General features: G+C 38.2%; 1 protein-coding gene across 2 annotated transcripts; it reads left to right on the forward strand.

The window, feature by feature from the left end:
* The first annotated feature begins 140 nt into the window (after positions 1-140).
* On the forward strand, positions 141-14936 carry LOC108606604 (probable serine/threonine-protein kinase DDB_G0267686). 2 transcript variants are annotated; one of them, XM_017996865.1, is made up of 4 exons: positions 141-176; positions 12212-13164; positions 13220-13357; positions 14524-14936. In XM_017996865.1, the coding sequence occupies exons 1-4, from the start codon at positions 156-158 to the stop codon at positions 14756-14758; spliced, it is 1347 nt and encodes a 448-aa protein (XP_017852354.1). In that variant the 5' UTR covers positions 141-155; the 3' UTR covers positions 14759-14936. The 2 variants fall into 2 exon arrangements, with proteins under 2 accessions (XP_017852354.1, XP_017852353.1); XM_017996864.1 differs by lacking the exon at positions 141-176 and having other exon boundaries at positions 12065-13164.
* Positions 14937-15547: the final 611 nt, after the last annotated feature.

Here is a 15547-nt window from a genome sequence, read left to right on the forward strand (position 1 = left end):
TTACTATTTTGCTTTTATGAACGTTACTCTATTTTTTTTTGCGCTATTGTTTTCTGTGCTGTTTTTTTTTAATTTACCATAAATTATATACATTTTTGCAGTCAATCTTCACATAATTGCAATAATAAACAAACTCAACAAAAAAAGGCAATAAAATGCAGCAAAAAGCCGATGAGGTAAGTACTTTGCAGCATTTTAATTAAAATACTAAATGCTTAAAACTCAAGCTTTGCCATATTGTCCTGCGACTGCGCAGCTTTCTTGTTGCGCTTCTGCTGTTTTTACGCCATTTCTTTAACGGCGTTGAACTTCCCTGGGCAATTGTTTTTATTATTGTTGTATTCTTTTTGCTGTGGCTGCGGCGTTCCATTGACTGATTCTTACAACAAAAACAATGCGGCCTTTTGTAATTTATTTTGGCACGCACTTTGGTGTTGTCTACAGTTTTGTTTGTTTTACGCATGCTGTGGCTATCAAACTGTTATTTCATGTTGTTGTGGGATGACATTTACTAAATGTATAGCTGTGTGTGTGTGTGTGTGCGTGTTTTTCTATTAGATTTCATTGTTGTTGCTGTTTACAGTGAAATTTTTTTGGTTTGCCAGCAGCGTTGTGTTTTTTTTTCGGGTGATTTCTTTTAAGGCTTTTGTTTGCTTGCTCTGTTGATCTGTTGTTCTTATGCTGCTGCTTCGTCTTTACCGTTGTTGTTGGAGCTAAGTACATAAAGATTTAGCTGTAAGTGGCGCAAGTGTGTCACAAGTGCCAAGTTCGATATGAAAACAGACAATGACGACCCAGAAAATACAAAACAACAAAACCAATGCAAATGGTGTTTAAAGTCAAAAGCATATAAATTCATAAATCTTAGATCTTAGTCTAAAGCCTGTTGATCATGACAAGACGGAACCAATAACCAAAATGTGTTTAGTTAGACCAGCAGACCGACTTTGGCTCATGTCTGTGCTCACAGCCTTGCTAAGTTAAGTAAAAGTCGAAAAACCTGTAAATGCTCGTGTTCAAAGTCAGCGGAGGGTGAGGGGAGGAGGACTGCATCATTTTGCAGATGACGCTGTCCGTGACCCAAATAAATTGCAGTGAAACCAATTTGCAATGAAACACAAAGAATACTCAAAGCGTCAAGTCTTGAGAAAAGAGAAAGAGAAAGAGATAGTGACAGTCTGAGCAAGACTGCAAAACTAATCATTTTAGATTTGGTTCTAGCTTCAGTGAATGCAAGAGATTGCTTATGGGTTATTATTTATTTTTAATAAATAATTAAATAAAAGCAAAAGTTCTTCCGGCTTCGACTTGATTTTGACATTGACTTGAAAATGCATTAACAAATAAATTTGTATTTTATTTTTTATCTTGCGTTATTTTTTATTGTCTTACCGGAATATGTTAACTTTCGGTTTTTTTTTTGGCTGGTTTTTAACGCGTGCATCGTTTTAAGGAAACCGGTTAGAGTATTGTTGCTTCATGTTATTGTGGTCTGTAAAAATTTCGCTTTTTTTTTACTAAACGACAAATTTGTGTAGAGGGAGTAGAAGGAGGGGGAGGCAGGCAGTCAGTCATGTGTGTGGGGTGGCAAATTTTCTTGTTTTCGCCGACAGTCAATTGAAAGTAAAAATGTTGGCAAAACCACATTTTCAAAGGAGTTATAATAAACATGTTAGGTGCAGAGAAAATTGATTGTGTGTGTGTGTGTGCAGCAGCAAAAGAAGAAGAGTTTAAAGATGCGAAATTAGAATTGAAAAGAATACGCAAACTAAAAAGTTTTCATTCAAAAGTCAAAGGCGTAACGAAAGAATACAATACTTTACTGTAATTACGAACATGCTTAGCAAGAGGAAGTCAGCCGCAAAGTGGAAGATCAAGCGAGCGGGAGAGAAAGAGCCAAAGCCAAAGCCAAAGCAAACAAACAAACAAAAAGTGCGCCAAACTTGAAAACTTGTCGCTTGATGCGATCGCTTAAAGGCAAAAGCAAAGCGCACGAAGCGTGCGAGTGAGAGAGAAAGACACTGGGGAGAGACGAAGGTGTAGGTCAATGCCTTGGTCAATGACTTTTGACCCGAGCTACAAACTGGGCAAGTAATCAAAAGGGTAAGGAAGTGGTAAATTAAACTAACTGAATGAGAACAGCAGCAAGGAGTGAGCGATGTTCAGTTTATTGTAAACAATTTCTAAGAAACTGTTGGAATGTAGAGGAAATTGTTTATTGGCATGTTTACAAACTAATATTTATTGAGCTTAGGCCTATCACTATTTTAAAATAACAGCTAGACGCATAGTATTTAACTATTAAGTACTTCCCCTCTCTCGCGCTCTCTCGCGCTCTCTGTCTCACTTGATAAACAAAAAGTTCCCCCAGCTTTTTGTGAATCAAACAAATTGCTGTTAGAATTAAAGTTCGTTTCTTTACTTACCCTCTCTCCCCACTGCGCTTTGTTAACAATGTCCGCTTTAGCGGTAATATTTTGTCTGCTTCTTTTCTTCTATTTTCAACTGCAATTTGATTGCACTGCGTTCATCGCGTTTTGCCTCTGAACTCAAACAAAGAAAATCTTGGGAAATCTTATGCCTCATAAACTTAAAGAAAATGCTAAACGGTAATCTCTGTTGTGCTTCCTCATCATAGAATAAGTTGGAATCTGTGGTTAAAAGCGGAAGTTTTCTTTATTTCGTTTGTCAGATTACGAAATCACTTTTGGTCAGCAGGCGCATCATTATAATAATAATAATAATGAGGCGGGGGAATTCAAATGAGTTTTTTTTTTTATTTTTATTTTTGTTGAAAAGTGAATGTTTTGCTTTTACCGTTAGGCACAAAAAAATGATGCTACGCCCCACAAACAATGCAGTTTTGAAAGTCTTAACTAAAGTTTGTTTTTATATTTACTTATGTAGATATGTTGCTGCAGTTTTGACGTAGTCCAACTAACTGTGTCCAAAACGATTTTATAATCGCAAGCAGATATAACAATTTGCTATAAACCACAAAAGAAAAGATAAACAAACCATGTCATTTCAATCAAAGTGAAAGATAGTTGTATTTTAGCTTTGGTTGCAACAGCGATTATCTCATAGATACACACACACACACACACACACACACACACATTGCCTCTTCTGCTCATTCGTATCTTCATTTATTGTTACAGTTTTGTGCGCTTGATTGCTTTTGGCCAAAGCCATATAATTGCTAATAAATTGTTGGTAATTAGTAAATGATTCGTTGTAAAACAAAAGCTGTGCGCGCTCTTAGCTATGTCATAATTTTTAAATTTTTTATCGCTGCCGTAATTTTGAAATTAATAATAGACTGCATTGATTAGTGTAGCAGTTATAGATTTTAGTTTGTGGTAACTTTTTCAACTAAATAATTGCAGTTGCTTTTTAGTCTCAAGAAATGCATTGAATATTTTCACATTAATTATTGTTGCTGTGTTGGCTGGGAAAAGTGACAGCCAGTGAGAATATTGTATGCAAAAAGTAAAAGATAAAAAGCGAGCGTGTTAAGGCGCGCACTGATTTGCATAGCGAGCGACCTTAACCCATTGGCATTACCATATAGCCATATATATGTATATTAATAAAACCAGCTATATACATATGTATAGCGTTAACAATAGCGTTTGGTAAAAGTAACAATTAGTTGGCTGGCAATGCAACTAAAATAGTTGTGTTCATAACTCTACAAAAAGGCTGTAGGCGGTGGGTGGCAGTTGATTGTTGTTGCTGCATTGTTAGTTGATTTTTCTTTTCACAAACATGTGTGTGTGTGTGTGTGTGTGTGTGTGTGGGGGCAACTGTTTTGAATGAAAGTGACAGCGTCAAATGTCAATGGCAAATAAGCAGACGATATACCAAAGGCAATAATAGACAGACAGACAGACGGACGTACGGACACACCAATGAAGGCACAATCAAAAGCGTGTCGCATTTTCCATCATCATCAAAGGCCCAACAACAACAACAATGCGACAGCTTTCTCTCATTGAATGTAGCTGCATATATAGACATTGTTTAGCCATGAAATTGCAATTTCTACCAATCATAAATTAATAACCCATTGCCCATATATTGCATGTGAATATATCTAGAGAGACACATGCATGCATATATCCTAGCTATCTATCTATATATGTATGTATGTATGTAAGTCAAGGTTCTGTTGCCTTATCGCCTGCGCAAACTGTTATACGGCCCAAGCGATCGATATTCTAGCTGCTATAATTGCAGATTGTGGCAAATCACTCATAGGGCTTAAGTGCTATTCATTAATGGGCATTAGCATTTCGATGCTATGCAAAATAAACTGTTAGACAACTGTCATAATAACTGTTATACACTATACTGCTAACTGATTATCTAATCACAACTAACTTACACTATAAATATTATTTGGACAAAGATCATTTTTTTCGTGTTAACTAATTATAGAAATTAGAACTGCTGAGCTCATGTCTCTAGTTTGTATCTATGTAATGTCAATTTAATGTGTCTTTAGAGCGAGAGCCAAGACAGATAAGCGACAGATATTATGAGTCAACGAATTGCTAAACTTGAAAGACTTAAAGTTCCAACCTATAGCTTTTGCCTATGGGGTGGTATTTCATATCGATAACAAAACTGATAGCTGATAATGCTTATCACAAGTTAGAATTCACTAAGCGAACTGCTAGAGAGAGAGACAGACTCAATTTATACATAAAGCACCTGTTGATAATGATATATATATAGTATTGGCTGTAGCAATTGACAAAAGGAAACAAGATAAGATACACTTTGCACACTTTTTTGCCCGCTCTCTATATTTATGGGTATTTGCCAAAGAGGAAAAGTAATTGAAATGCCGGTTCTTTCCAGATGAGTCAGTCGTGTTGTGTTGGGGGTTTCAATCACTTAAACATGCATTCAATTATGTGCTGATAATTAATAATAGTATAAAATTTGCAATGAATGCGGCTAAAGATAGCAATGATATAAGCAATAATGTGTTATACAAACTGCTATACTTTATGAAATAAGAACACTGTTGCTAGATTTTGAGAGGCAAGTGATGAGCTAGATTTCAAGCCATAGCCAATTTCCAAATTCTATAAGCTATTTCACTTGCAATAAAGCTAGATCTAGCTAGTTTAAGCTGCGAAAGTGTTATACAAACTGTTATACGCTTTGACTGACTGTCGCTTGCAGTCGTGAGCTAATTTCTAAACTCTTTATTGCTTTGCTTGTGATTTGAAATAGATTTTGTTCGACGGGTTGGGGGGGTCTATATGCTTAGACTTATGGCTTCACTTCATAGTTTGCTGCGCACTTCCGCTGCAAAAGAAATAAATATAAAAACAGTGAATGCGAAAATGTGAATGTGTCAACATGGCTCTGGCTCTGGCTCTGGCTCTCTGGCTAATGTTTAACGGTCTGTTGTTGCATTATGCAGCCGTCACATAAACACAGTAACATACATACATAAATAAAGACACACACACACACACACACACACACACACACACAACAGTCGTAGGTGACAGTTGGCAGCACCGTTCATTTGAAAGATACTTTTGCCTCACCCCCAGTAATTACATAAAGATAGATACACATAGCTAAAGATATTTTGCATATTGCGTTAGCTGCTCCGTCTTTGCCACACATAAATCTTTTGACTCTAGGTTGCCAATTGTCATTGCCCAAAGCGTGGGAAACTCGAACCTAAAACTCTCTGACGCTTCTAATTTTATACGTTTGTCTCTAGCTTAAATTAACAAATTAAATTAGCATAGTGAGTTTTTCGCTGGTCATGCCAAATTGAAATTTAGCTAATTTGTATGTTACGCTTTTGCATTGTGGGGCGCTCTCGAGTGTTAAGTAGAGTGTAACTCGGCGATGCTAAACGACCCAAACTGAATTAAGTCTCTCTCTCTCTAGTGAATGTAAAGCGTTGGAGCATTGCAAAGAATTTTCATATTTGGTTGCCAACAAACAAACTAGTCAATGCAATTCAAGTCTTAACTGTCATACATACTAACAGGACTGTTATAATTAAGCGCAGCTGCCCAATTTCCAAGCTTAATGGTCTCATAACTGAGCAGCAGCGCTTTAAGTTCGAGTTAGTTGCAGCTAGTTAGCGCGCTTAACTGTTTAGTGTGGGTGAAAGGCAATGGCGGCTGCCCACTTGACGAATTTCTTTGCCACCCTAATGGACAGACAGACAGACAGTGAGTGAAGAAAACCTTTCACAAAAAACAGACTCGTCAGTTTTAACGACAACGATAATGATAATGATAATTTTTATGACAAGCAAAGCGCAAATAAACCAAACACGAACTAACAGACAGACAGACAGACAAATATCTGACGCTTAAGCGGCATAAAGTGCAGTTAGCATGCGCTAAGTCTAAGCTTAAACACTTTACCGCTAAGCGGCCCGCTAAATGTCATAAAAGTGCACTAAACAAACTTAAAACTTCCAATTGATGAACACAACTTGACTTTGGCCATGGGCTGGCAGCTCGTCCAAGCCGGCACATTTACAATTCATGGCCGTTAACACAAAATGCAGGCAACCAACAGTTGTTGGCTTATTATGTGTATAGGGGGTGGGCGTTTTGTGCATGGGCGTGGCTAGTTCAACGATTCACCGTTGCAGCCGTGCTCGTCGTTGGCTTTAATAGCCTGCATTATATGCTTGGACATAATGTTGATATATAGAAATTATATTGCCACATACCCAAAATGTGTTTACCGTTAACTGTCAGCTCAGCTCTTGGCTTTTGACTTGGTTTTCACTTTTCGCAGCTACCGAACTGTAACACAGCAGCGAAGCTTAACTTAAATATAGCTGCTATGCTATTATTTATATAAAAACTGTTACGTTCAATAGATTTGAGTTTGAGTTTGGCTTATTGAAATGTTTATACGAAACTCAGCATAAACCTTTGGCTGTGTTAACACAAATATTTGTTTTTCCCACAAGCGCTCTTTAAGGCCAAAAGCTGCGTCGTCAACAACTAAAAGCAACTCAATTAATACATATACATTATATTTCTTTTGTTTTCTATTGCTGCGCAAATATTTGAACTTCGCTGAGTGTATGAAACATGTTTTCGTTTCAATTTCGTTGAACATTTTTCAATCAAAAGAAAACACAAAAAAGTCGAGCAATGCTTTTAATTACACGGCAAACAAGAAGCGAACCCAAAACATGGCAATTACCAAAGCGAAAATTGACAGCTGACGTTAACTTTTTTAACAACAGCTGTATCTGTGTTATCTACAGCTGTTTGTGTGTGTGTGTAAGTTACGTGCCGCGCGCTTTTTTCAAGTTCATGTCTAGCAACACGCAACTGCAACTGCAACTGCTCAAGAATTATCAGCAGCAGATACATTTGTATCTGCTCTTTATATAAAATGCAGCGGCAAGTCTGTCGTCGGCATGTCAATGGCCCAACAAAACGCAGCTGCCAAGCTTTTGATCGCGCGCTCTTGCTCTTTCTCTTTCTCTGTCTGTCTTGCGTTTTTTTTCTCTGGGGTTGTTATACTTTCATACAAGCCAAGTACGCACTTGTTGCACTTGCTGCTTTAAATGACATAATGTTGTATCTCGTTGTTGTTGTTTTTTTACCTTGGGCATGCCATGCACGTTTTCTGGGCTTACTTTGGTCATTGGCATGCGGCGCCTCCTCTGCTCAGCTCTGCAGACTTGTGTGACATAATTTGTTCATGTTGCTTTAAACTGTTATACAGCATAATTTATAACAGCTGCTGTGCTGTGATCGAGCTGATATAGTACAACTTGCTTTTGTTATATTTATATTGCAACTGTTATACAGCTGTGACCTTATTCCAGTCAGACTATAATTAAACAGTCACTCACTTTATATTGACAATAACGAAAAACGTAAAACAAAACAAACAAAGAACTATTATACAAGTGTTATAAATTTGACATAATTGAAACACGCAAGCACTTAAGCTGATGAGCTAAGCTAAGCGAGCAAATGAAATGGCCAACACACTGATTTGGCCAGGTCACGCAGTCTCGGGCCACAGTTTCGGGCCAACAACAATCTATGGTTAGCGACTTCTTTATCAGCATTATTGGCGCTCAATTTTTATTTGCTACGCTTATCGCTTAAATTCATTTCGCTAAATACACACACTATACTATATATAGAGCTGCTATATAGTTATATATGTATCTATAGGTAAATGCGTAGTTAGTCATGCCACGGATCCAATGCCAAACAAATTTCGCAGATAAGACAACAGTTTTTTTTTTTTGTTTGCTTTTAGGCCAACAATATTTTGTGGCAGCTACAAGATTGCGCAAAAATTCAGAGAAAAAGGGCCAAGCTTAGTTATATTAATAAATTTAATTGCAAGCCTGTAAATTTTGCTGCAGTGTAGTTCAGTTAATTCTAGCTCTATTCTCATTACATTGGCAAATCTCTTGTTTTGTCTTTTTTTAATGCTGCGCGCCCAGCACAAGAGACAAGAGACGTGTCTTTGAAGTTAAAGCTGCGCGCCGAGATTTTTGGGGCCGCGACTCAAGTTTTTTTTTTTTTTGATTGCAAATACATATACTACTTAATAATAGCAATCGTCAAGCCAAAGCAAAGCGCATAACGGTAATTGTAATACGCTTGCCTTGGCTTATAATATGATATACTTATTTCACATACAGACAGACAGACATTTGGGTAGATATATAGCTATGGTTTATATAGCATAATATGGCGTCATAATTGACACATGCTTCAAGTGCATCCGCCTCAGCTAAAGCTACAGATACATATACATACATATAGATATGTATATATATTTATATGTAATTTGAGCTTACAGCGCATAGATTCGTTACAGCTTGAAGCTTCAGCTTTGTGAAGAATTGATCACGATTTTAGACTCAAACTGGGTCGGTACAAACGTCTCTCTCTCTCTCTTTTTGTGTCTCTTGCTGCTGCTCCGGTGTCCAGCGCTGTTGAAATCGGTGAAAGAAACGCTTGAACAGAGGTGTTGATTTCAAAATGAGAGTTGAGTTGATTTGTGGCAGCAATGAGACCTCCAACTTTAATTATGCTAGCTGTCAATAGAAATTATTAGCCCAAGCTGTAAACTGCAAGCACAATTGGTATATTTTCTATAGCTAGAAATATTTGCATAAACTTTACAGAATGCAATAAATTTTTACTATTGATGTTGCTGCTTTTCGCTTGGCTAAGAAAGTGGCACGTAAAGATATTTTATAGTGCAAGCAAGTTGCAATCTAATGAAGCATAAAGCGCTGCTATTTAAAGCATTGCATAGAGTGGAAAATTATAAACAATAATTTATGTGCAAAACTGATCTGCAATGAACTCACTTGGCCAACTAGAAACGTAGAGAAAACAGTTAATTGTGTGTGTGTAGAACTTGAGCAAAGAAATAAACTTGCATTAGCTGCTGCAGCAGAGAAAACAGAAGAAGAAGAAGAAGAAGCCGAAGCAGCAGCAGCCAAGATAATGGCAATAATTGAAATTAAAAACAGCTGTTGTTGTTGTTGCTGTTGCAGCAAAATTCCATATTGTTTTTTTTTTATAAATTTAGCAGGCTTGCTTTTCTTTTTGTTGCTCTTGCTGTTGACCCAAATGCCTTGCAGGCCAAAATAAATATCTGTGCACATAGCGCACACCTCCTTTTTTATATTATTGTTGGTTTTTGCATATCAATTTTTTATTGTTGTTAACGTTAACGTTAACGTTGGGTGTCGATGTCGGTTTGTTGCTTTTTGCACGCTTCGCTTGCAGCTTCGTCGGTCAACAGCAACAGCAACAACAACAAAACGTTAAATGAATTGCCCTAAATACACGTGCATTTTTTTGTTGTTGCTGTTGTGTTGTTGTTTCATCATCATTCACGAAGATCATGCTAATGCGCTGATCACTCGCCTGGAAACGAGCGCCCAAAGCAGCGACGTTGGCAGCAAGAGCAACGAGCAGCGACGCGACGCCTACGCGAAATGCCTTTGTATTTACAGAAGTAGAGCAAGCTGCTTACACACACACACACACACAAAACTTTAGTTCGCTCCAGCAACGAATTAATCTTGCCCTTAGTTCCTTTTTAGCATTGAAAATCTCTTTAGTGGAGCTCATTGTAACCAATTTCAAGCGCTTAATCTGAATCAAAGAACCAGCTTGAAGCGAAAGAGAAAGAGCGAGAGCGAGAGCAAGAGAGCGTGCGGTCGAGAGCAGCAGCAGCAGCAAACTTCAAGTCACGGTCACGTTTCTTGTCACGTTCTGTTGTTGTACATTTCTTTTTGTGCTGTCGTTTTCAGCGCGATATAAGCTAATTTGCTTTTGTTTAATGCGTCTGTCTGTTCTGTGGCTGATCTTTTTGCACATTTTCCATGTTCCATGGTGGCGGCGTTTGTTTTTTTCTTTCTTTTTTGTTGCCGGCAACATGCAAATGAGTTCAGCTAAGGCCAGCGACATTCAATACACACACACACACATACATACATACAATGTAACCGAAAAAGTTAAAGAGCAGCAGCCGTCTCAGCTGTTTACTCAATGCACTTTGCATATGTTGCCAGCAACAAGTTGCTTGACTTGCGTTTCGGCGACAAACGGCAACATGTTCAGACAGCTGTTGCTATTGGCCTGTGTGGTCAGTGAAAACGACAGTTTGGCATGTTTTGTTGCTCACCACACACACACACACATTTGGGTGAAAATCTGCAGCAATAAGCAATTCGATGAGCATTGGTGGCTCTTAAAGCGCGCGCGCCACAAGCCAACGGCATTAGCTGCCACTTTCTAATGCAACAATGACAGCACTGACAATGCGGAAGCCACAGTCTCTGCCAGCAGTTAACGCACCCGCACACACATACACGTACACGTACAACAATGTATGTAACATACATACATTGTATATAAAGCGCCTTAGGGTGACGGGCCAAGCTGCTTTTGTGTTGACCCGCAACATGCCGTTTATGCTAAGAACCCACAGATTAAGTTCTCTTATATCTTACGCTTTTGTTTTGTAGATTGTGTTGGGGAAACATTTAGGATGCAAATTACAACCGCTTGGAGAAATTGCGCTTGCAGTGCATTTAAACTTTTGAACCCTCAGCTGTAAACAAAGCCAACAATTTTCATTGCATATGTTTCACATTTTGCAATAATTTAGTTTTAATATTCGAGCCGTTGTCTGCATACGCCATCAATGCTTACATACATATTTATAAACATTTGTATGTAAACATGTTGCTAAGTGAAGTGAGCAGCCGCAACAGCTGATGGATGGATGTCTACCGTCGTAGTCAAAATTTTATGCAATAATACATTATAAACAGACGGCTATTGTTGCTACTTTCAAACACTTTTACTCTCGTTGGCTTGTTGTTGTTTTTTTTGTTGTGGTTTTTGTTTTGTTTTATAAAGTTACACACTAATGTACTTATGTATTTGTGGCTGTTTAGCATTTTTATAGCGCTTAGAGACGACGTTTGAATGTCACGCAACAACTTAAAATAACAAAAGCATAAATTAAATTATGCTTTTCATATTGTTTATCACTGGCATTATGTGCATGTGATTTATGTGCTTAACTTTCGTTAAAAATGTAACAATATCAAATTATTTATTGCCTATTGTGATCAATTTCAAATGCAGTGCAACTAAAAGTTGGCTGCGCATGTCAAAGAGAGTGGAGTGCAGTTTGTTAACATATGTTAATGTTATGAAGCAGTGCTGCTCAAACTGTATAATGGTTTGCGCTTTGGTTAAAGCTTCCCGTTGTGCAGAGTTGCATATGTGCATGTGCAAGTTCGCTGTTGTTCTTTTGAGTTCTAATGTGCTTAGAGCAGTGGTATTAAAACTGCATAATGGTTTGAGCTTTGGTTAAAGCTTAGCGATCTGCAGAGTTGCATGTGCATGTGCATGTTCGCTCTCAAGAACTGTTTAGTTCTTTAGTTCTTTTCCTGCTGCTGCGGCCACGTGTTTTGACTTAATTCCAATAAAAAAAGCCAGTATTATTGTGTATTTGCATTTTATATTCAGCTTTAAAACTTTTGACATCTGTTGGTAATCGGAGATGCTTCCTGCTTGCGCCCACACACATATTCACCCTGTTTTGCATGTTCTTTTGCAGAAAAGTGATCCGTTTACACGCATACAGGAAGAAATCAATTATTAACCCTGTTTTGTCTGTTCTTTTGCAGAAAATTGATCCGCTGACACGCATCCAGGAAGAAATCAAGGAGGTGGTGCGACGCGAAGAGGAATATCGTCAGCTGGCAGCGCTGGCCTCACCGCCAATTGTCAATAACAAAGTAGCCGCCGAGCCTTTTGAGGCCTTTGCACCAGATGCCGCTGAAGATGGCGTGGTCACTGCCCAACCAGCAACAGCGCTGCTGGCGCCCATTGATGAGCAATCATTGTCACTGGCAAGCAGTGTCAATAGTCAACGCGATAAGGAGGAGAGCCTGGACGAGCACCATTCCGATGATTCTGGTATTTCGGCTTCATCGCTTAAGATTAACAACAACAACAAGAACACTTTGTCGGGCAGCAAGCAACCACTTAAGCTGACCATTGTGGGACGCCAGGAGCAGCGTTATATTGGACCCAATTGCTATAACTTGACGCCAGAGCCGCCGCAGCAGAAGCTTATGTCATCAACCCGCAGCGTGCCGACGCCGACATCATCGCAGCTTTTGCAGCGTCAATTTGCCTTTAGCGGAATGCAGACCAAGGGCGTCATGCAACGATTTATTGCTTCGCATGGCAAAGTGCAGCCTACAGCTCCGCCTCTAACACCGTTGCTCTTGTCGCCGGCTGGCGTTAACAACAACAGCAACATGAACAATAACAACAACAGCAGTCCAACTTTGAAGTTAAATGCACGCAATGCTTTAGCTTTTCTTGGTACGGATGCTACCGCTGTCAACAACAACAACATTAACACTATGAATAATAACAACAACATGAGCATTACCAATAACAACAACAACAATATGCTCTCTCAGGGCGCCATTGAGCGCGACTCGGAGGGACGGCCGCTTCGTCGTGGCTATGTCCCTGTTGAACAGAAGATTCAACGTGAGCTCCAGGATCTAAAGAGTCGCGAGTCCGAGCTCAAGCGTCTGCGCAAGTTGAACAGGCAGCACCAGCAGTAAGTGGCGCTGTTCCCATTTAATTTGTACCTACTATAGTTTATTTGCTTGCAGGCAACTGACCACAGAAGAAGAAGCCGCCGTAGATGCTGATGACGATGATGACGACGACGATGAATCTGAGGTGGAGCACTGCTATGGTCCTGGCAAGTTGCGCAATGCCCAGTCATCGATGGAGCTAGATAGAGAAAGGTAAGAATATGCATATAAATATGAAAATTAAAAACAAATTCAGGCAAGTATGTTAATGTGGAAATAAAATTATAAATATAACCATGAATGTACAAATTAAAATATGTAATTATGAATGTAAATATGTAATTGTAAATGTATAATTGTATGTATAAAGAAAAATAACTAGACATACCAAAGGACGCTGAAATCGTCCTTGTAGTTACTGAGCTATGGCCAATTTTCTGTTGCAGGACATTTACCCGCTGCTCTGCAGGTATCCTTCCAATTTGAAAAGGACATGCGTATTGGATATCCTGGGCATCAATTCTATCGAACTGCATACCAGGATATCTAGGATTGCACAAAAAAATTTCTGAAAAAAATTTGCAGGGGGTAGGTCGCAAAAAGTGGCTTAAAAACACAAAATGTCCTTTTTCTCGGAAACTGTTAGGACTACAAGGATGTCTTTTGGTGTCCAAGTAGTGTTCCTTGAGAGCTTTCAGAATATATCATTCAAAGGACGAAAGTCCTTACAGGAGCTGAGAAAAACAGCTTTTTTCCTGTACAGAAAATAGGATATATCTCCCGAATCCTTGCCAGGATCAGCATAAAATTAGTGTCAAACGATCCGTATTTAAAAAGTCTATCAGCTGGGTAAATGACATCCTTGTAGTCCTTGTAGTTTCGGAGTTATTAAGGATTTTGTGGTTTTGGCCACTTTTTTCGCATGCGCAGGCTGAAAATTTCCAAGTAAATGAGTAATTAGATGACCCCATATTTTTTTGATGCAGATCGATAGATTATTGTCCTGTGAGTGTTGCTAACTAAAAATTTTGAAAATGCGGCAGGATACGCCCTACTTATGGCCAATTTTCTCTGGCAGATTGCCCTTGCATGGCAGCTGCCAAATTGTTGCATACTTTAGGGATGTGCTTTGTAAATAGAAATGACTTAGGCAACAAACTTGACTTTGTACAGCAAGTTCGTTGCCTAAGTCTTTTTAACAAAATAGCAGCTGCTTGTTGCCGATTGCTGTTCGCCTGGTGGTTTAGATGAAATTATTTAGCTGCACCTCGATTGATGCGAGGGTATCGTTTATTTTTGTAATAAATTCAATACTTTTATTTATATTTTTTTGTAATTAACCAAATTAAAATTAATGTTTTGTTTATTGCTACTTGCAGCAACGACCTGGAACTGATGGGCCATAAATCTGCCGGTAATCGTAGCCTGAATGTCGCCGCTGTTATTGCCAATGGTCTGTCCAATTCCGGTTCAAGCTCTGGCATGCGTCCGGCCATGTCCTTGGCACAGCTCTGTGATCTGACGCCGGAGGAGGCTCCATCGTCGCATCGTCTGATCGCCCAGTGGGAGAGTTTGATCAAGAAGAACGCCGAGAGCGTTGAGGCGGCCATTTAAGTGAGGGTCGCTACCAAAGCACACCAAATTATTATTATAATCCCCTTAGATTACCAAGTACTTAAACACGCATGATGTTCCCTGCTAAAATGAATGTAATTTTTTTGTTTTGTGTTTTTTTTTTTGCTCGTTTTCGAAATGGAAATGTTTTTGTCAACGAATTTTGTTTAAATGTGCATTGTACTTAAAGAAATTCTAATTGTTTATGTATATGTAAAGCTGGGCTCTGTTGTATATAATTCTTCAAGTTTCAAAGCGCAACTTGTCTATAATTTATTGAAAACAAAAATTAAAAATAAATAATATGTATGTACTACATATGTATCAAGTATATACGATATATGAAAACATATGTATATTTATGATATGCGATGAAAAAAAAAATATGCGAAACGAACGATTTAATAAATATAAATTAAAAGTTTAAAAACCTATGAAAACGTGTTTAAACTTTTAGTATTTTTTTTTAATATATTTTTATTAAATACATTTCGTTCATTTTTGGTTGTTAAATTTGTATGCATTTGTTGCTGTTCATTGTTTATCTCTCATAATTGTTGGTTTGCTTTGGTGTTCTGTCATTTTTGTTAGTATTATATTATTCATACAATGTTTGTTATGAAAATATAACAATGCCGCTGCGAGCAGTATTATTAATCTTCAGTATTTTTGTCATTTGTGTAGAACATGCTACTGTTGCTACGGAAGCCTCAAGTTTTCGTATGATATTATATTGCCTGGTTTATTGGTTTCTTTTCTTTCTTTATGTTGTATATTTGGTATTTTCTG

This window comes from Drosophila busckii, chromosome X (genome assembly GCF_011750605.1).
Source record: "Drosophila busckii strain San Diego stock center, stock number 13000-0081.31 chromosome X, ASM1175060v1, whole genome shotgun sequence".
In the NCBI taxonomy this organism is placed as follows: Eukaryota; Metazoa; Arthropoda; class Insecta; order Diptera; family Drosophilidae; genus Drosophila; species Drosophila busckii.